Raw genomic sequence first — 22,219 nt, forward strand, 5'->3', positions numbered from 1 at the left:
TGTCTCATTTTATTAAAAGTTTTTAAACACTTGAGAACATTTCTAAATGAAATAGACACCATAGAGCATCTCTTAAGGACTAGATTTGCCTGCACATGTCCAGTCATGCTCAACATTTCCCCTTCTTGTCAATTACAAACCGCTCTATTGATTTGACATTGACTCGTCTTTAAATTTGTCCCTCTGAGTTTAACCACAGTTTGAAAGAGAAGCCTTTAGAGGATGATGTAACAACTTGAACGCTGTCTGTACCCTCCTGTTGGATCTTTGCTATTGATTTCCATGCATTTACACCTCCGTCTCCCCCGCAGCTAATGGATACACCAGTGCCAGGGCCTCCCCAGGTCTGCTCACCGTCTCCAACGGCAACAGCCTGGGGAAAGTAGTTCCAGCCAAGTCTCCGCCTCCACCTCCCAGCCCGCAGATGGTCAACAGCCGTAAGCCAGACCTCCGAGTCATCACCTCACAGGGTGGAAAGAGCATCATGCAGATGGTGAGATCAGCTAAGTCAAACTTTGGTTGTCAGGGTATATTTAGCTAACAATTTTGACCACTCAAAGCGTGTAGCTTATACAGATCAATTATTTTAATGATTACAGCACAGCTCAACAGGTTTGATGTTAGATGATTTTTATTACATGAGAACCAGGGTTTATTGTGTTACTCGTTAACATTTTCCAAGTTCCTATCTCTTATAGAAGCAAAATGATACAGAAATCCTTTTTTTCTATTACCACAATGGCCCTGGCTATTCAGGACATGGGTAAATATCACAATCTCTGGGTTTCCTGGGGTGAAAGAAACTACTGAGGGGCCAAATTGTTTCATGTTTTGTGGTTGGATTAGCCCCAAGATGCCAAATATGTTGAATAAGGAAAACATGATTTATCTTCACATCCAAGCCACAGTTGCCTTTTGTAGCCATTTTCCACAGTCTGTGTGCCTGAAGTTATCTTATTGACACATCCGATCTTCTTATCAAGCCGTTACACCCTTGTGGTCTGGTTGATAAACAAAACTGTGACTGAAGTAGAAAAAACAGTTATCGAGAAAGCTATTGCTATTTTTGCCTTACATTTTCAATGTCTGAGTAATTTTTAAGATTGTTAGATTCCTCTCATGAGTCTGTAGATGTTTTAAACTTCCAGTAGCACTAATATGTCTTCATAGAATAGTGATGCATTGTTTTGCATAGCAAACCTTTCCAAATCTGGATACGCTCAGTAGAGTTTGGGTTGTTTTCTTCTCTGTTCTGTTTGTATCTGTGAAAAAAAGATCTACAGATTTTTTTAAACATCTAAAAGTCAGACAAATCATGCTGCCCAGGTCTAAAGGTCTTCATGGCTTTACTAATATAAAAATAAATGTTTAAGCTGATATTTATAACTATTTTTAGTATCTTGTATTACCAGATAGCATGATTAAAAACACACCATGTTCCTCCTCAAAACATATTGGATCCACTGACATCCAAAACAAGGAGCTGTCATTTGCACAAGCTATATTATGCCAGTATTATATTGGCTATAGATGACTTCATCATTATGTTTCTTCAGCAGTGAAGTCTTGTGCGGTAAGCCTGCATAAAGGCCACTGTAAACACTATAAAACAATTTTACATTAAACGGCTGCCAACATTTTTAATCCAGCATGTTTTATGACAGGTTAAAAGATCAACAGAAGCAAACGGAGCAACTTTTGCATACTGCATACAGCCTTCCTGTTATCTGCAAAAGTCTCGCTCCTAGTTTAAATAGCAGCTTGTGTAAACAGCAGACACACCTCTGTAGAAAATGCAGTTTTCTTTAAAATAGCTTCTTACATAATTTTTTAACTCCTCACCGATACTGAAAATAACCAAGTTTGAGTCTTTTCTTTCCTCAGTAACCACAACAACCTCCACACAGAACTGCGTTGTGGTTAGCAGGACCTGTTAGGTCTTAAGTACGTATGGTAGATTGATTGATTAGAAAAAGGTTCGATCTTTTAGTTTCCGACCGGAAGGGTCCAGCTCAGGGTTAATCAAGCTGTAAATCGGCCATTTTTAACTAAAGAAATCTATATTAATACTTTAAAAATATATAATTTAGACAAATATTTAATGAACCGATGAACCGCAGCTTCATTAGGCTTTAAAAATTGCTTTAAGTATTTCAATTTAATGTAAAATTGAAGAGTAAGGATAGGAGACAGGGTAGAGAAAACTAGGCTCCATCGGCCTTAGGTTACCGGCCTTAGCATGATTAACATTATTTAGACTCTTAATTTAAGTTAGCGTGATGCTTCAGTTGAAGAAACCCTTAATAAAAATTATTTGTAGACTATCTCTGAACCTTTAGTTCAGGGCTAGTTGTTGCAGTTTAAATCAGGTTTGAGAGAACTTTAACTATAACTGTGCTGAATTTGAAAAGGGCTATAATAAATCTGACTGCAGAAATCTCAGACAAATTCCTAATGTTGGCTCCCAATATGAGACTACAATTTTGTTGTTTGCTTCGAGAACAGTTTTGAAATAACATTTCCAAATTTGTGACGCTATTTTATGCCTGTGAGCAGTCGCAGTGATTGTACTTCGCTCATTTTTCTTAAACTTCCCAAAGTAAGTAATGGCATTAATGAACTAGTTAGTTTAGGCCTTGTTTTAATGATTTTATTCAGTCACTTCAGTTATAACCCTCTCTGTTACAACTCCTTGCAGACAGAGGATGAGCTGGAATTGGTAAACGAGGTGATTTCCCCACCCGCTCCCACCACCAGAACATACATCAGTCACTCGCATGAGTCGATGCCAGTCAGCTGTCCGCACATTATTAGCATGAGTGCAGGACTCTGTAGGAGTTTCTCCTTGTTTCAGTCGTGTTCCACCGACATTTCTATGAGATGGTGTTCAGTTTGACTGACTGCATGTGGTTCAGGATCCATGGATGTTCTATTCCAGCATTTGTCTATGGTTTTTAGAGATGATCCACAATTCAGCCCTCTACATTAGTCTCGTTCACGGTGCTGTAGCAAAGATATCTGAATGCTTTCCTGCAGGTTTGAACTGGACTCGCTTGATCAAACTGTATGGGGCTATCTAAAGCATGATTGTTGTTCTCACTTTGCAATATGTTTCACTGTTCACCGATAGTCTCACACACTCATTTCCACTATCCAACACAATGTTTGAGGTTTTTATTCTCTACTTTGAATTACATTAAAGGCATTTAACCATCAATGTTGTTAATATTTCGATATACCTCTAAACCACTGGCTTCCAAATTCAAGGTTGGGGCTCTACTGTGGGTCGTCAAACAGAGCATATTTCTTAATAGCATATTTCTGGAATAACTGTTGCAAGAGGTTATGTACCGAGGCTGTTTGTTTTGCCCTTGTAGCTGTGTGTAATTAACCTATTAGTACTCTCTGCTGACATGCATACATGTCAACAGCAAGTGTCTTCGACTGCTACTTTTTACTTGCACTTTGTCTCATATTTTGCACTCAATGGATGCAGGAAAGTTAAACGTTAGAAATTCAGTTACTGAATCAGGAATTTTGATCATTTAGTTTCAATCTTTCAATTATTTGTTTTAAATTGTTCTCTTTGTAGCTCATCTGTGACTGTAAACTGCAGATTAAAAACCAGAGAAAACAAATGAAAAGTTACTTAATACAATAGCTGCAGTAACATCCTTAGCATTAGTACCATTTTATTATCATTACTTCTAATAAAGGTGCATAACAAACTTTATTTTTATCTTTATTTGTCCCTGAGTGGGGGAAGACAATACGTACCAACCTCAAAGTGACAGGCAAATGGAAACACATAGGTACACATAAAATAAGCAATAACAAAAATAAAATAGAGAGTGTACACTAAGGTTAAATATACAGTGTAAGAAAAACAGTATAGTTATGAAAATAGCATTTTTTTAGATTCAAAAAAATTTTTATTAACATAAAAACTACAAATTTTGCTTTTTGTACAACATGCTGCTAAGCTGTGGAAAAGTGAACCTTTTCATCCTCTTCACAATTCAGGCAACATAATAATAAGATAATAGGGATTAAGATAAATGTGTTTTAGAGGCGTAATGGCTGCTGCCTGCAGCTGCTGGTGGCTGTCCTCTTCCCTCTTCTACAATTCGTCTTGAAGTCGACAGGCAAGATTCTCATTTTCCAGAGGATGGTGAATAATTTTCATCACTTTCACCCTGCTGCTCTCTCGCTCAGCTTCCTCACAAAGGCAGATAATTGAATCTTTCTCCTCCTTGAGGTCTCCCTCTGCTCCCTTTGTACATTTAGTGCAATTAAAAACTCTTGAATGTTTCTTTTCACACATCAAGGTAATTTCAGAGTAGAATTACAGAATCTATGGCTTTTTATGGCAGATGACTTATATATGTTGGTCTTTAAAAAGAGTCCCAGTTTGCTTTTTATCAGAGGTAAATTTGAGCTCTTTTCAACCAGTTTGGGAGCATTCCAGTTACATGTAAATTACAGAAATGGTGAGAATCTTGTCATGTTCATAGTCTAATTGTGATGCAGTTCCTCAATATTTAAATTAAAAAGAATGTAAATAAATATTATTGTATTGAAGGCTGTTGCAACGAACTGTTTAACCTGTGATTAACTGGTAATACAACAGCCATTTACTGCGGTCGACTGATGCAAACGTGCCGCGAACACGAATGATCCAATCTCCAAAGCACAGAAAAACAAATGCAACAGAAAAATCCAGGAATCACAGAAAATAGACAGAAGCAAACGAAACATGCTGAAAATACCAAAAACAGCTAAAATAAAAAGCTGCAAACTCGCTCCACAAAACGGGAGTGCATCACACCACTAGGGGCATTCTAATATTACCAACGTAAATATGCTGCCGTTCTATAATATTGTAAAAGATTACGACCACGTGTTTTAAAAGGACATGTAGGAAAACATACATTTTTGTTCTTCCCTCCAACTTTCTTCTGGCCGTCCCGTTAATGTCTTCACTGGGGGTCTGGTCCCATATGACCTGGTGGTCGACTCCCCCTAGTGGTCTGGTGCATTCTATTTTAAGGAGTGAGATTGCAGCTTCCTTTTAACTTGCTGCTGTTTATTTGCTGCATTATTCCTTTTGCTTCTGTTCAGTTTTTGTTATTGAGGCGTTTTTCTGTTGCGTTTGTTTTTTTTGTTTTTTTGTTTTGCATTTGTGTGTTTTGGAGTTTGCATCATTTATGTGTTTGCAGCACGTTTGTGGCGTGTTTGCACCTGTCGGCCACCCTAGCCATCACAACATGGATTATTCACGGATTTTTATTAAAGCATATTAAATGCGCTAAATATATTAACATGCTATAAAATTTCACCATTCTGTACAATTATACAGAAAATGCTAATGCACAGAAAAATTAGGTTTTAATAGTGTTTTTTTTATTATTACCTTTAAGCTGTAATTTGAAGTATTAAATGTATTATTATTATTATGAGGGGCGTGACCAGTTGTATTACATTCCTCCCTCTAACTCAACTTAATTTTAGGAATAATTCTACAATGATACATTTTGTCTAAATAAATTTTTTTTCAATTTCTATACAAATGTTTAACCTTTTATCTTGTCAGCGTCAACCTCTGTTTCCTAACCTGTCTTACCAGAATAACTTGGAAAGTTTTCTAAGTAAAGTAAAATTATAAATCTGCAATAGTTATTCAAAATTTAGAATGAATTTCTAGATATTTTTAGATTTTCTAAATAAAAGTTTGCTCAGGGAAAATATTATTATTTTTGTGTCTTTTAAATAAAAGCTAAAACTGAAATAAATTATAGATTTAGGTGCCAAACTTGGCTGTTTTAAAAATTGTATGTTCCCCTGGAAACTCTAATCTTTTTCCTCTTTAATCGCTGCCTGTCCACAGAGTTTAATCAAGTGTAGCTTCAGACTGTTTCATTGACAATAAAATTGCATAGCTTGATACACAAAGACTGTACTTAATTACTAATGTCCCTCATGAACCAGTGTCGTTATCTTTCATGGAGTATTTCACCCTCCTTCACACATCTGATGCAGTAATAAGATTTACAAAATTTATATTTGATTTTTTTTCTCTTACATAGTTATTTTTCCACCATTGTAACCAAAGGTTGAATAAATTGCCTTTGATGTAATTCTCTTACATGTCTTATTCAAATCAAGGAGTCTGTTTTTGATGCATGTCATCAAGAGCGCACTGAGAGGTTTACTCAGTGTGTAACATCATTCTGAATCCAGCCATGTGTGCATCTGTCATTCCCAGCATGTCCAAATAAAAAGTTCTGAAACCGATCCCAACTCTGGCTCACATTGTGGAAGCTGTTTGTTTTATTTTAGCTGATTTTGTTTCGCTCTTTGGTAGAACGCCCAGCGGCTGGTGGCTGGAGCCCAAATGGCACAAACCCTCACCACACCCGTGGTGTCTGTAGCCACACCAAGCCTCCTGGCACAGGGCCTGCCCTTCTCCGCCATACCGACAGCATACAACACAGGTGAGGCAAAAATGAGCTTGAAGTTGAAGAAGACAGAAGCAGCTGGTGATATTTGTACCCTAATAATAAAAAAATGTTAAAGTCTAAAAACATTGGGAATAAAAGGATTCATCTTTGGGCCTTAATTCAGACTCACCATGGGTAATGTTTGAAGTGTTTCCTGCAAGACAGTACTTTGAAGTATATTTATTGTGGCTATGTGTTTTTATACCAAAATCTTGCCATTTTGACTCAATGCTATAATTTTAACTTGCTGACAAGAAAAATCCTTGATACAACAGATAAAAACAACATAATAACAATATGACAATATTGTTTTATTGTCTTAAATAGTGCAAAACCAGTAAGTAGTAGGTTCAGCAGCAGCAGTCATTTACAGTTGAAAAAGAACGATGTGACAAAGCAGGAAATAAGGCACCCCTTGCTTGAAGGATCAATATTCATGATGAATTATAGTTAAACCCAAGTTTTCATACCCCCAGCAGATTTACATTTAAAATGATTTTCATTCAACCAAGAAGTTTGTGTCTGATAGGAAATGAGACAAGCATCTCTTAAAGGATAATACATCAATAAAAAACATCAATTTAGGAAAAACAAAATATCTGTCCTTATTTTAGTTCATAAAAAAGGCTGAGCAAAAATTCTGTATAGCTTGCTCAATTATTAATGAAAAAATTACAACATTACAAATTTATTACAGCAGTCGGACCCTTTTCGAATGTTTCCACTGGTATTTTGGCGTTTTATCTTAAATGATGAGCTCCAAGTGTTTCCAGACGTCCTTGCCATGACCCTAATCTTTAGCTTCCCTCAGAGATTCTCTATCGGATTCTAGTCAGGACTTTGGCGGGGCGCCATCAAACATTGAATATTTCTTCCAGTCGAATGAAAACTGCTGGGTAAATTAAACGGCTTCTCTGGACTTATCCGTATCTACCTTGGTTATAGTTGTTGAACTGGTTGTTGTAAATCAGGCTTCTCATCACTGTAAGCAGAGCTCTAGCCCACGCAAGTGTTTTCATTAACAGCCCAATTCAACGTTTGTGCTTCTGCTGATTTTATATTTTTTTTCCCCCCATTTGCTTTGATGATCAACCAGAGTCGGCAGAGTAGGTTGCCATGGTTTCTGACAAATGTTTAGTTGACCTCTGACAGCTTCAGGGTGTCTGCGTCGCTGCTGTGCAACGTTGTGTGCCAACCTGGGAAAATGAAAACAACTCAGTTTATTTATCCTGATTCTGATGCAAACGAGTACCCTGAAAAAATATTTTTTGTATTGATTTTATTAATCTAAAAGTGTAGTATTTTCACAGTCCTAATTTTGTCCCAACCTTCTTCCAATTCCCACCAGTAAACAAAGTGTTTACCCATGCACTCAACCATTCTACATAATTTATCTTGAGTATAGTTCACATCTCTGTTTGGACCAGTCAACTTTTGTGAAATATGAGAGAATTTGGCCCTTGATCATATCGGAGTACTTATGAGCCTCCTCCTGCTGGTCGATATAATCTATCAGACCCTTACAACCAAATTTGAGAAGATGATGGAAAATTGTTTAGCTGTGAGAGGAACATTAAATGTTGCCATGGCAGGTTAAAACTGATGAATAGTCTGCATCAAACAAGCCCCCTAAAGTACCAGATGGTGAAATGAGCTGCACCTGTTTTTATTTCCTAGGCTTAAACAGAAGTTTAGATGAATATTTAAATGTTGCATCTTTTACCCTACCTCAGAGTACCAGCTGACCAGTGCAGACATCACTGCTTTACACGCTCTCGCATCACCTGGCGGCTTGTTGCCAACCAGCGTGTCCACATGGCAACAACAGCAGGCTGTTTCCCAGCAGCAACAGAACCAACAGCAGCAGCAGCAGCTTAGCCTTGCATCACTCAGCAACTTGGTGTAAGTCTCCTGCTTTTTGTTTTATTATTTCTTCAGAGGGGGTAAAGACGGCCGTAACATCCTCGTCGAACAGCTCTCTGATAACATCCTTACAGCTAACTTACCGACCTTACCAGTTGCTTGCATTATATACATACCATGACTTCAAATGCAAGCAATTTGCATCCTCTTTAATGAACTGGTTTTGCATGTCACCATTGTCATTACATCAATCTGAATAGTTTTCTCAGGTATTTATTAAACCAGCAAAGGCAAACAGGGGGGTAGCAGGTTGCTGGCTTTGTTATATTTATTAAAGGTATTAAACCAGCAAAGGCAAACAGGGGGGTAGCAGGTTGCTGGCTTTGTTATATTTATTAAAGGTTTCCGATCAATTAAACGTTTTTTTTTTTTTTTTTATCCAACAGTTTTATGTATCTAATTGGCCTTTCTGTAGTGTCCGCAGTACTGGAAGTCTGTCGATAAAAATAATTACTAGCTTTAAAAAATAAAATAAAAAAGCTGCAGGGCTCATTTGGTTGAGGCAACAAAGGTTAAACGTCAGATTCAATAATTTTATGATATCATTTGTTTTGTATTTTTTGGATTTTAATAAAAACAAAGACCGAAAACAATAAACATTATTTTTGATATTTCTATATTAGAAAAATAATTGGAAAGAAGGAAATATTGTTTTATTTATTCAGCCTTGATTCTTCAGAGTAGAACTGGCCCAAATTATTTTTTTTATATTTTCATACCGAGGAATTAAAAACTGACCACAAACACTCCCATTTATTTTTTAGAAACATCAGTCTGAATACATGTTTTTGCCTTTCTATCATGAGCAATCATTCATTATTTATGTTAGGAACACAGGAGACTTCACACCACATCTAAAACAAAGACAACATAATGATAAGTTTTGCATATTAGCGAATAGTGCAATTATCACCGTTAGCAGTAGTAAAAGACCAGTTTCTGTGCATTTTCCTAAAAAACATATACACCATTACCTTAACTTTGAAATTTCCAAAAGCTGCCAACATTTTCAAACCCACCATTGTCTCAAACAGATAGAGCTCCAAAGGCTAAAACAGAGCATTTTGCTGTACTCCAGCTGGGCTTTATGGTACCTGCTGAAGTATTGCTCTCTCTCACTCTCTCACAGCTTGAATGAGCCACAGACACGTCCACATGCTGTTGAAAAGCTCTGACTTAATGCTAAACATGTCTTGATACTTAAAATAGCGAAGCTAAAATCTTCTTGACCCCGTGACACAGAAGAGGGTTGTTATCAGCGCTGCCTACAAGTGCCTACGTATGGTGCCTTCACTGATTGTAGGAAGATGGGATTTTTGAGTTTCTGACCAACCTCTCCAAGGTCAGGGCAGATGAAGTAAAAAATCTGAAAATGGGAATAAATGTTGTGTTTCTGACAGGCTGCTGGTAACAAAGAGCCAGAAATGCTCAGATACTGGAGTCAAAATTTGGTAAAAAGCGAAAATTAAAAAGGAAGAACTCTCTGCAACACCTTAGAAAGTCTACTTTTTCCCACTGGAGACCATTTTAAAATAAAATACTAAAAAGTCTGGTCCTTGGAGACCAAATATGAAGAAAAGAGGGATGACTCAGCACTTTTACACATAGCAACACAAACTGTGGTCATATGAAATTGGCTTCTGCTGTAAAAGAACTCATTTTGTTCGAAGCAATAGTCGACCATAAGAAAAAAATAAATTTGTGATTTTCACAGCCAAGTTTTTTAATAATAAAATATATATTTTACTCAATTTAACGTGCTTTGAAACCACTGTGGGCTGAAGAAACCATTTACACTTTGACACCGAATTGCTGAATTTCCAAGTTTTTATATACAATACGGCATATATGTTAAAGTTTTTAAGTGTAGTTTTCAGACATAAAATATATATTTTCCCACACTCCTTATTTAGAAGGTAAATAGCCTGAAATGTGAAGCTTAGCTCTAAATCTTTGTCATTTTGAAATGAATCAGCGGCAGTACTTTCGTGAGAGGATTAATTTTAGATGGGAGCTTTTCGCAAAAGAATAATTATATTTACTGAATTTATCATATTTCAGTAATACTGAAATACTTTCATACAGAAATAATAATGCACTCATAGATCTTAAAGGCCAGTATAAGCAGCAATCAAAAAATATAGTATCAATAAGAATCTGCAGCCTTTTGAGCCTCTATTCAACCAGTAAGTTTTTGCGCTTCGGTTCTTGTGTAATTGTAACATGTTAAACTCTTCAGTCAGGATTGTTGTCAAGAGATTTAGGCTTTTCTCTAAAAAATAAACCTGCAGTCAGCATTGTCCTGTAATTCCTCATTTGTTTTAATGTAATTCAATGTGGGTGGTGGAACGGAGAATTTAACTGGAGGAAATCATTCCCAAAGTTTTCACTTTTTTCCCTTCACAATGAGTTTTTTTCCCACAGGATATATGACTCTAAGTAGTGTTTAAATTAGACGATGTTTTTGGGCTGAGCTTTGGCCATATGAACGGCAGATCCTTGAAGCGTGTCCTTTCCTCTTGTCCACAGCATGTGGGGCGTGGACAAACAGAGCAGCGAGCTGTCTAGCCAAGTGTCCAGTCTGGCTGCCAATCTGAGGTGAACAGCCACTGCTAGTGTGTGTGAAATGTCTTGACTTTGTCTGTGGGACGGGGGGGGGGGGAATCCTGCGTCCAATGCAGCACCAGTGTTTAACACATATTGCATTAGAGCAAGAAAACACTTTTAAAGGACTGAAATTTGTTAAAGATGAGAAAATTAAACAGATTTATTTCAGTTTCCTCAGAAACTTGCAACAGTATTCGCATCCTTTAACCTTTCCACATTTTGCCGCTTTATAACCATAAACTGCAGGGTGACTTCGTGTGATAAGTCATCACATGGTGTTGGCAGCGTCATGCTGTGGGGATAGGTTTCTTCAGTGGGGACAGAGAATCTGGTCAAAGTTGATGGGAAGATGGATGGAGCTATGGGTCAAAGGTAAGGGGAGTGGCCTAGTCCAATTTCAGTCTAGGTGTTCAAAGCTGGTAGACACAAAGGTTGTTTTTCAAAGTAAGGAGTCAAGGGTGGATGAACATTTATGCGTGTTGTTCTGCCAGATAATAAAATGAATCAATAAAATGCATCAAAGCTTGTGCTTTTAACATGACAAAACATGGAGACGTTCGATGGGTGTGAATACTTTTGCAATTTACGGTAAGCACGGTAAAAATAGCCTTGTAGCAAATATTTTTATGATCAATACAGTTTTCTTTTTAAAGCAGGTATTTTGAATAGATGTGGTTCGGTTACTCTGTGTCCGAGCTAATATCATCAAACTGAAAATACTGTAAACTAACATTTGAGCTTCAGAGCTGGTGTTGTTGTCTGTTAAGCTTTAAACAAACTCTCCATTTGCTCTGAATGCATCTCTGCAACCCTTTACAAAGACCTGAGGAATCCATTAGCTTTGACCTGTAATACCTGTAATGTACAGGATTCCACATAGGAAAGAATCGGTGTTATATATTTACAAGTCTGATTACATGAAGAAGTCAGTAAGTGGGAGCAAATGCCTGCATTTTACTTGCAGTTTTTTAGGTCTTTGGCCTAAATAAAACTATAGGAAACAGATCCTGCTGCAGCGTCTGACCTTAAAACGTTTTAAAGTTAACATTGCACACATCCGACACATTATACATATTCACGAGAAAACTCTAAAGCCCTGCTATAGTGTGCAAAAGTTTAAACCACATGAATCTTTGTTGTACTTTGCATGCAAGGAGCCTAACTTTCTAAGCAAAGGTTGTTGCTTTTTCTTAAATTTCTGGTCACGTTTGGACCAGCATTTTGGGCTGAGTGTGTTTTTAAGGTATAAAAAAATAACAAAGAAGCGACTTTCAGCAAAAAAAAAAAAAAACATCTTAAAGAAGGAGAAAAAAAATCCAGCACAGGCAGAGCCTGAAAATGAATATCCCTTCGGTTGATCATCGTCAGGTTTTCAAGTTTTTTTGGCTGTTTCCTTAAAGATGCAGTCTAAATTGCTTTTTTGTTCAGTTAACAGTGGTTCATTCCCATAGTTAACAGGCCTTGTTTCTCAAAAGCTTTCTTTAGTTGAGTTTAAGAACTAAAAATTACTCTGTTTTTCTGGATAGAAAATCAATTAAAAAAACAGCCTAAATCAAGAGAAAAATATTAACAGACATTAAGAAAGCCAGGAGAAATATTATTCAGGACTGTTTTAAGGGATTAAAGGAAAGTTATCCTCCTTAGAAGCAAAATTTGTAGAAAAACTGACTTCAGTAAAGAGCGATTTAACAGTTATTTTGAGGCGCAGCTTACACTCCCAACCCAACGAGATGGGGCTGCTAGCCAATCACAAATAGGGTGGGGGCGGGCCTTGGGTCTTGGCAGAACTTTGAATCAGATCCAGCAGTTGTTTTTGAGGGCCGCTAAATGTCACTTTTTCCCATACAGGGCGTTCCTATCATGGACCGCAAGTTTATGAAGCCAGGGGAAGACACTAAAGATGTTCATAAAGACATAAAGAATAAATGGCGCCGGGCTTGGATAGAGGAGGCGGGTAGCGATGGAAAACACTTTGGGAGCTGGTGCTGAAAGCTCCGGCAACCTGCTGCATGTTTTTGTACTTTGTGCGCAAGGAGGTTGTCGTGTGGAACGAGCAGAAGAAAAATACTTCGCTCAACATCGATGAAGCCACGGACAATAGTATGAATAGAATTTTAAAAGTACTGGTCCGATTTTATGACGAGGATGCAGGCATGGTGAAAACACAGCGCCTTTAAGAAGTAAGCATTGCGAATGACTCTGCATTGATGCTGGAACTAAAAGATGGTTTACTGATCGGGCCTAGAAGCTCAGGGGATCCCAACGCCTGGAGCTCTGCCCTAAACATCTACTCTATAAGCTCACGTTGGGTTTGTTCATCTCCTGTTTGAATGTTGTCCCATTTATAGTCACAACATTCAACAGAATCTAAGAGGCTATTTTTCCAAACTTCCCCTCCCAGTCATGGAAAATGGTTCAGGCTCGGGATTTTTGTCCCCTATTTATTTGGTTGAAGAACTTATTGTAGTCAACTAATTGGCTTTGGATATAATCAAACTAAAGTTTGTCAGCAGCTGCTAAGGATCAAAAACATGTGAGGCTGATAAGACTCAAATCTACTTGGATAGAAACCTTGAATAAAAATCAACCTGAATAATAAAGTCAACTTGACTGCAGCGTTTGATAACTAGGATCAGTTGGAATGTATGTAGTTTAGTTTTATTTTAGTTGAAAAGTGCCTTGAGACGCCGTGTTGCAAATTAAATAAACTGGATCGTAATTGAATAGATTTTTGGTTTCCTGCAAACAAAAATCTTTGTGTTGCTTAAAAACCAAAAACATTATTGCTGTCGTGATCAGCGGTTAATAAAAACTTGCTGCAATAATGTTTCACACTTTTCTCCTCACATGCCTTCTAATCCGCCTGTTCCCTTTCGGTTTGGGCTCCAACATGTTGTTTTCCTCCCACAGCGTTGGCTCTCCGTCCAACCTGCTCTTGGGTAGAGATGAGTGGTTGGGCCGGTACTGTATCACACTTCCTTTTTCCTGTGTGTTTGTGACCGCTTTTTGGCTGCCTCTCCCCCCCACCCCTCTTTAAGCATGCCTGCTGCCAAACAGGAAAGCGACGTAGCTCTGGTTTCCACCATGTTTTCTGACCAGCTAACCTCCCCCCTTTCTTCACATCCTTGCTGACTCACTGCTAACCACCCTCCTGTCACACACACCAACCATTTCATGCTTCTGTTGATGGTTTGGGAACTGTTGGGGGTGTTACTTTGCTTTTAAAAGGCTCAGAAATTGTTGAATAACTGAGTGTGGCTTCTTGTTGGTGCTGTTCTCTGTAATGTTGAGTTCTGTCCTGACACAAGTGGTCTTCTGGGTACCTAATCATATGCTTTTGTCACGTGGCTAATTACTTGTACAGCGCATAACAAAAGTATCCATACCCCGTGAACTTTTTTCACATTTTATCACTTTACAGCCACAAATGTTGATGTTACTGCAGGATTCCTATGCATTCTGGAAAATTTTAGTGTTTTCCAGGCCTGGAAAATGATGGAAAAATTAACTAAGATTAGGGAAAATTGTTTATACTTCCATACTTTGTACTATGTTCTACGAAGGTCCTTTCTTCTCTTCTTCTTGCTTCTTTCCTTCCTTACCTACTTCCTTGTTTCCTTCCTTCCTTCCTTTCTCAAATATTTCCTTGTGTGCTCCGTGCTTCCTTCCAGGTTCTTGTTTATGCAGATTACATATTTAAAACCTTCCCCTTGTAGAAATAGTTTGCAGAAACTGTTGTGAATTATGATATTTTTATATTGTAAGTGGAACACAACAAACTAGGAACTCTGGAAAGTTGGGTCTTGAAAACCATGGATTTTTTTTTACGTAAAACAAATGTGTAGGAATCCTGCTATCGTGATGTGATGTGATGGACCAACACAATGCTGTCCACACCTGGCATGGTGGTGGCAGCATCATGCCGTGCCGATGCCTTCAGCAGGGACAGGGAAGCTTTACATAAGCTTTAATAATGGTTTATATCAAGGAATATTCATTTGTTAAAATGGCCCAGTCAAAGTCCACATCTAAATCCAATTAAGAATCCGTGGTCTCTAAAATAAAATAAAAACGAGGATTGACATACATAGTTAACGATTTTCCTTTCGCTTCACAGTAATTTGCTACTTTGTGTGGTCCGTCACATAAAAGGTCAATAAAACAGTGAAGTCTGGTTGTAATATGATAAAATCTGGAAAAGCTAAAAGAAATGATTTTATTATGAGACAGTCATTTCTTTTTTAGTCTTTGTTCCACCTCTCATCCTCCAACCTTTTTTCTTCCTTCCTCTGACCCTGTTTTAGGCCGGTGACCCACATACCTCAAGGCGCCATGCTGACCGTCAACACAAACACCAGTGTGAGCATCAAGTCGGAGCCCGTCTCACCCAGCCGGGATCGGAGCACCCCCTGTCCTCCTCCCGCTCCGCCTCCTTCCACCACGCCGTCTGCAGGATCCATCCTGACTGCTCCCCCTCAGTACCCGAGCTCCCTGCTCTGCCTGGAGCCCCCGACGGGCCGCTCGCCCGCAGACAGCGTCAGCAGCAACGCCAGCTCCTTTGAAGGAAGCGATCGCGACGACCCCAGCGCTGCAGGCGGTGGTGGCGGTGGTACTGGAGGCGGCGGCAACGCTACCGAGCTCCTCAGGGTGTCGAACGAACCGGAGCAGGATGGAGGGAACGTAAAGCGCATGAGATTGGACACTTGGGTCACATAGAAGCCGCCTCTCTGTACCCACAGTGAAGTTGTTGACTCTTAAACACTTAGACCCGCCTCTATTGTTAGTCCCCCACTATCCCAACCCCACTGCCATGTGACACTATCATCACACGTCTGCACCTGTCCTGCACTATACTCCGTCATCCTGAACTTTCAGGGCTTCGCCAAAAAAAAGAAATAAACTGGTTTGGATATCTTGCTCCGAGCTCGGCTGGATTTGACCCCTGATTTAAGGGACTGTAGATTTTTAAGGCCTTCTTGCTTGAATGGACTCCTGTGTTGTGATTTTTGAGGTGTTTGACCTTTTTTTTATGCAAATTGGCGCAACCGCAGAACATTTTTCTCGTGGTTTCTCAGTGACCTTCTTATACTTACGTGGAGCCAGGACGTCGCTCACAGTGGGGATCGGTGGCTCCTCGACATTACGAGACACCTGCTGCATGACTCGCCACTTCCTGCTCTTTCAACCCTCGTCGTTTTGATTGCGTGCTGTCCATTTTTTTCCTGCAATTTTACCTGGAGATGTTTGAGGGCTGCTAGAACTGTTTGGACTCAAGCGAGGTGTTTTTAGGTACAGGGTTCCTACACAGTCTGGAAAAGTCTGGAATCTGATTTCAGTATTTTCCAGGTTTATATAAGTATGGAAAAAGAAAATAGTTCAGAAATATATCTGTATTTACAGACTTTTTTCCCTATCAAAAGTTTCTGTCCTTCCTTCCTTGTGTCCTACTTATTTTCCTAGTGTCCTTCCTTCATTGAGTCCTACTACCTTTCCTAGTGTCCTTCCTTCCTTGTGTCCTACTTATTTTCCTAGTGTCCTTCCTTCCTTGAGTCCTACTACCTTTCCTAGTGTCCTTCCTTCCTTGAGTCCTACTGCCTTTCCTAGTGTCCTTCCTTCCTTGTGTCCTACTTCTTTTCCTAGTGTCCTTCCTTCCTTAAATCCTACTACTTTTCCTAGTGTTTTTCCTTCCTTGTGTCCTACCTCTTTTCCTAGTGTCCTTCCTTCCTTGTGTCCTACTTCTTTTCCTAGTGTCCTTCCTTCCTTGTGTCCTACTTCTTTTCCTAGTGTCCTTCCTTCCTTGAGTCCTACTACCTTTCCTAGTGTCCTTCCTTCCTTGAGTCCTACTACCTTTCCTAGTGTCCTTCCTTCCTTGAGTCCTACTACCTTTCCTAGTGTCCTTCCTTTGTGTCCTGCTTTGATCTTTCCTGGTCTACATTCCTTACATGTCCTATTTCCCCTTCAAGTTTTGTTCTTGTTTTCTTCCTTTCAAACTCCTCTCTGTCCTCATTTCCTTCCCTTCATGCGTCCTACCTGCCTTTTTTCTTTGCTTCCTGTTCGTTTTAATCCAGGTTCCATATTTACAGCCTGTCATCTGTAGAAATGTCTCCCTTAGATTGGCAGCCATAATTTCTAGTTTTATATTTCAAAATAAACATAAAGGACTGGCCGCTCGGACTTGGAAAAGTGTAAGATTTTTCCATGGAAGATGTGTAGGAACCCTGTTGGTAGGAATACTGCTTCCGCCATGAAGAACCTCCTGCAAACGGACTGGAGTCGAGCACCCTGCCAGAGTGCCAGTATCAGCTCTTCAAAACAAAAACAAATGCCAAATGTCGAACTCAGTGCAGGGACACTGACACCACAGACGGTCTGGGCGCTCCTCCTGGCATTCCTCGCCTCATCTCCTCCGACACTTGGGAAGGAAAGGCTTTCATCAGAAATCCAGCCAATCCCTCTGCTTTTCTTAATGCCCTTAAAAAGCATAGGATCTTTAATGAGCCTCTTTTTGTTTTCTTTAGTATTTGGTTCTTTGGAGTCCAAGTGTTCTTTATCTGTTGGTATTTTAAACATGTTTTGCAGATCCGTTAGTCGTCCAGACGTAGAAATTCAGAGTTTGTATAAAAAAGTAAAGAAAAAAAAAAGAAAATCACTCCTTATACAAAAGCTTTGATGTCCTCTTTAGCTCTGTATATCCCTCCATAGCCGTGTTTGGAAAAGTGAAAGGAAAAAGACTTTTTTTCTATATTTCTACCGCTTTGAGTCGGCGACGAAGTGAAATAGCTTTTTGGCTTCAACCACGTGTCTGTACATAATGAGTATATTTGCATAGACTTTGCTAGGTATCCCTAAAAACAAGCAATGTGTTGATTCTCAGTGGATCTGTTTGCATATACGAGTGTGACTTTGATATGTTTCGAGCCGCGGTGCAGGGGGACGGGGCTAGTTTTAGTAATCCTCTGTTTTACTCTAGTGTTGATGGCGTGTGCACTTTGTCTCACTCACAGAGGCCTGCTTGGTAGTGGTGTCATATTCTCCTGCCACACATCTTTAAAAACCCCACAAATTAAGGTAAATCGTACACCGTGATGTAAACTCTTTATTACTATTATTGGTATTATTAGGACACTGCCATTCACTTATATTGTAGCAATGGAGATGCAATACACTTTAAACTGAGTGTACCATGTAAAGATGTTTTCCACTTTACGCAGATACAGACGATGCCAGTTTTCCTCTTTGCAGATTGGTTTCAGTTTTTTTGTTGTTCTTGAACAAATTAGTTTCATCTGTCTTTTCAAGTCGGCGTGTAAGTGTGTGGAACCGCGGTTTAGTAGAACGGTTCCTCCAGATTGCAGACGATGCTCCAAACGCAGATCGGTGTGACGGACCTACGCTCTACGGCTGCTGGTTATGGGATCTATGGTGAGAACAAACCTCAGATGGTCAGGAATCTATTGGTAGTTTTGTCTGTCTTGATCATGAATGAAGATGTTCATGTTTCACTCTATGATCCAGTTAGAGCTCTGTTCTTTAGACATATCTGGTAAGCAGCTAAAGATCTCTGTTCTGGTCCACAGAGTTGGCTTTTTCTGGTCTATACAGATTTCCAATTTTAACCGACTGCTTATTATCTTGTTGCAAAAGCAGAGAAGAGAACCTGGGCTGCAGGTTCTTTAATACAGGAGGTAGTTTTGAATGATCCCCATTGATGCATCAAACCGTCTCATGATTTCTACCAAACTATAAAATAATTCAGCATAAACTTTTTGGTTGATCCATTTTTAGACCCAAAGTGGTGAGAGTGCTTAATTTTAATGCACTTCAAAAATAGAGGGGAAGTCCAGACTTGACCTGCTAATCAGAGCTAATCAAGGGAAAATTGGCCGATTCCAGTTGGATGGATTGGTGCATCTCTAATTCATAGAAATAAAACAGCAACTGCCTGTGGTTTGCTGATTTAATCCCGAAGCACTAAGTAGATTTTTTAACAGTCCATTGCATTCCTTTTATCCGTGCAGTTCCCATAGATACTCTCTAAAAGTAGATAAATATAAAATGCTATGTATATAGAGATAATAAATTGTAGTCTTACTAGATTTCCTGGTAATTATTGTTTGTTGAATTTAGTTTTGAGCCAGCTGGAGTTGTCTAATAATCATCCAGTCCACCTCTAACTGATGATAAGCGATGATCAACGTTCCTACTCAAAATAATAAGGAATTTGCTTCTTAACTTATATTTGTGTGGTGAATATGAATCTCGACAGGATGCAACACAACGGGAGCTACATAATTACCGATGTTTATTTGGATCTCAGTTCAGACCCAAAAATAAATAATTTATTAGCACCAGTTACCAAACCTTTACGGCATTCTTCATAATTATTGGCACTCCTGATAACGATGCATACAAAAACCTTTCAATAAGTGATTACTGTGGAGAACTGTGAGCATCCAAGATGCCACTCTTTACTCTAGATGCATCTGCCCCTTGCTCAGTTTTTCTAGATCATCCAGAGTCCTCACCTGCACAGGATTAATGGAGGATTCAGGTCCAGGGCCTCAGATGGTCATGGAAAAGGTTTTTTCTGTGGTGATTTGGCCATGTGTTTGGGATCATTATCTAGCAGACGACCCAGTTCTAGTTAATGATAGACTCCACCAGATGTTTCAAAGACTTTATGAACTAGAACCAGACTCCCAGGGCCTTTGGAAGAGAACAGGCCCACAGCATCACAGATCCACCATCGTACTTGACTATCTACAGTACTTCTCAAATCTGACCCTGCTGGAGCTTTTCGTTCCTAAAAGCCCAATGTTAATCTCATCTGACCAAAGTACCGAGTTCCAGTTAGTCCAATTAGCGCTGATCAATTAGGCTTTTTTCCTGGCACATCCCCCAAACAACCCATTGTCATATAGACACTCGTTGGGGCTTTTTCAACCCCACAGTGCCACCCTTTGAATTAATTCTTCCAACAGTGTACTTTAGAGATGTTTTCCCTCCATGAATTTCCTGCCCACGTGCATGGTGGCACTATTTGCAGGTTCCAAACCAGGAACCTGCATGAATGGCATTTTGAAGCGTTTCTAGGAGACACGGGCCTGTGTTCTGTCAGATTTCTACCCCAGGGAAACAATAAATCATGGATTACTGATTAAAGGTTCATAGACACGCTGATCAACTTAAATAAATCCATTTGAATTAAAAGTTGGATTTGTCTTAAATGTTCAGGTTGAAACTGTGCTGCAGCAATAAGTCATTTTTCACACATCTTTAGCGGGGGTGCTAATAAATGTGGAGCGTGCAGCATCCTGAAACGGGTCTGTGACTCTGATGCTGCTGCCTAAACAGATGGCAGCCCAACACTACCGCTAGCAACCAGCGTTTAAAAACAAAATCATCAAGTGAGTTTTTGTTCAGTTTTTATCAGCTCATCTGGCGTCAGAAGCCTCCCTTTTCACATTCTGAATTTATTTGCTTTAACTCCTAAATTTAGTAAGATTAACAAAAAGAGGTGCAAGCTGGCAGAAGTTGCTCCAGTTTCTGGGCCGAGATAACTTGTCTCAGCTTCATATTCACTGCACACACACACACGGTGGGACCCTTCTCACACAGACTTTGTCTTCTAAACTGGATCTTCTTCACAGCAGCTCCTGCTGGGCGCTGATGTTTGAGTGAAATGTGACGCCATGCCGATTTCTCTCCTTTTTTTTTGCTTCATCAGACGTGCAAAGAAAGGTTCTCTGTCCAATTTTGCAGTGTAGTCACGAGACAATCTATAGGAGGAAACCTGCACCCCTGTTACCTGTTGTGTATAATGTTTTTTAGAAACTCACTATTTTTGGATTAATTTGTGTTGGTGACAGTTCAGACGTCTGTTTATTATGATGATGGTGATATTCTGGAGCTTTTATTTTTATCGCTATATTTTTGTGTAGGATAGCCAGCTGTTTCCGTCTCTTCTTTTATCTTCCTTATCATAAACATATAGTACTGGTTTCCTTTTTAGTTTTGAAACAACTTGCTGAAAAATTGCACGATCAGTTCTTGTGGTATTAGCAAATGCAATGAAGGAAATACCAGTTAAATGCTGCAGTTTTAATTAAGATATAGAATATATTTATAAAAACGGGAAACAACAGAAATTAGTCGTTCATGGAATAATAAAAAACAAAATATGTAAATGCATGGGACACAGGTAACAGCTAAGCTTATGTTACGTACAGTAATGATAAGGACATGCATCACAGATGAGTTTTAAAATAGCTCAGAATAATGTAGCATATGAAATACTAAAGATGAAATTTATAGCTAATATATTGTGTCGAGCTGGTCCGCTTCGGGTTTTATTGTAAAGAAGATATTTCTTTTTCTGTTGTTCTTTTTTGTTTTTGAGAATGATATACAGTTTGTGTATATTTTCATATACAAAGTATGCACTGATATGTTATTAAAATTCTATACCGCTTTTACAAAAAAAGTGTTTGTTGTACCAAAGTATCCAAGTCCCTTGAAACCTTTATCCTTTTTGCGTATGTTTTACCGTATTTTATATATTAAATAGACAAACTGAGTGAAATGACACAGAATCTCTGGCTTATTATTATTATCTGGTCTCGGTAGAAAGTGATTTTATCTTTGGCTCGTTTTCACAGCTTTGTTGAGAACTACGCGGCTAAATGTCGCGGATTTCTAATGACCCGTTTGGCTCTCGGCAGCAACAACAGAAACTGATAAGACGATGATGATGAAAAACGCTGTTTATCATGTCAGCGTATTGCTTATTGTCTGAGTGTTAGTTTAGCATCGACTGAAGAAATCTAGATCCAGGGTTTCTGCGCAGTCTAGGAAAGTCGGATTATTTTTTTCCAGGTCAGGATCAGTGTGGGAAAATACTTGGATTTCCAGACTTCACTTCCTCACCCTTCATCTACAAGTTCTGTCCATCATTTGTTTCTCCATCCATCCAGTTGTGCCAGTTCAAACTATTTCTAAACTCTGTTCAGAATATTTAGGTGGTGAACTATGAACATGAATCAATTAATTTTAACTTGAAATAAGTTTACAGCGTTAACTTGAACTAGTTCTTGTTTATTTAATTTTGTCTGAAATAAAGTTTAAAATCACACATATATAGGCCATGATGTCATTAACCAATTAGCATCTGTTTTATTCTCTTTGCTCAC

The 22,219-nt window shown here is 38.9% G+C and overlaps 1 protein-coding gene across 6 annotated transcripts in view; it reads left to right on the forward strand.

Annotated features, from left to right (window-relative positions):
• LOC124879005 (myocyte-specific enhancer factor 2D-like) overlaps positions 1-21,615 on the forward strand; it is a 45,741-nt gene extending 24,126 nt beyond the window's left edge. Inside the window, exons 7-13 of one of the 6 annotated variants that reach the window (XM_047383247.1) lie at positions 312-493; positions 2,699-2,728; positions 6,365-6,494; positions 8,234-8,402; positions 10,953-11,021; positions 13,941-13,991; positions 15,335-21,615. In XM_047383247.1, the coding sequence (XP_047239203.1) occupies positions 312-493; positions 2,699-2,728; positions 6,365-6,494; positions 8,234-8,402; positions 10,953-11,021; positions 13,941-13,991; positions 15,335-15,746 (1,043 nt within the window). In that variant the 3' untranslated portion in view covers positions 15,747-21,615. Of the gene's footprint in view, positions 1-311; positions 494-2,698; positions 2,729-6,364; positions 6,495-8,233; positions 8,403-10,952; positions 11,026-13,940; positions 13,992-15,334 lie in introns of those variants that run through there. The other 5 variants (XM_047383249.1, XM_047383248.1, XM_047383252.1 and 2 more) reach the window with 5 other exon arrangements.
• The last annotated feature ends 604 nt before the right edge of the window (positions 21,616-22,219 follow it).

Source organism: Girardinichthys multiradiatus, chromosome 13 (genome assembly GCF_021462225.1).
Source record: "Girardinichthys multiradiatus isolate DD_20200921_A chromosome 13, DD_fGirMul_XY1, whole genome shotgun sequence".
In the NCBI taxonomy this organism is placed as follows: domain Eukaryota; kingdom Metazoa; phylum Chordata; class Actinopteri; order Cyprinodontiformes; family Goodeidae; genus Girardinichthys; species Girardinichthys multiradiatus.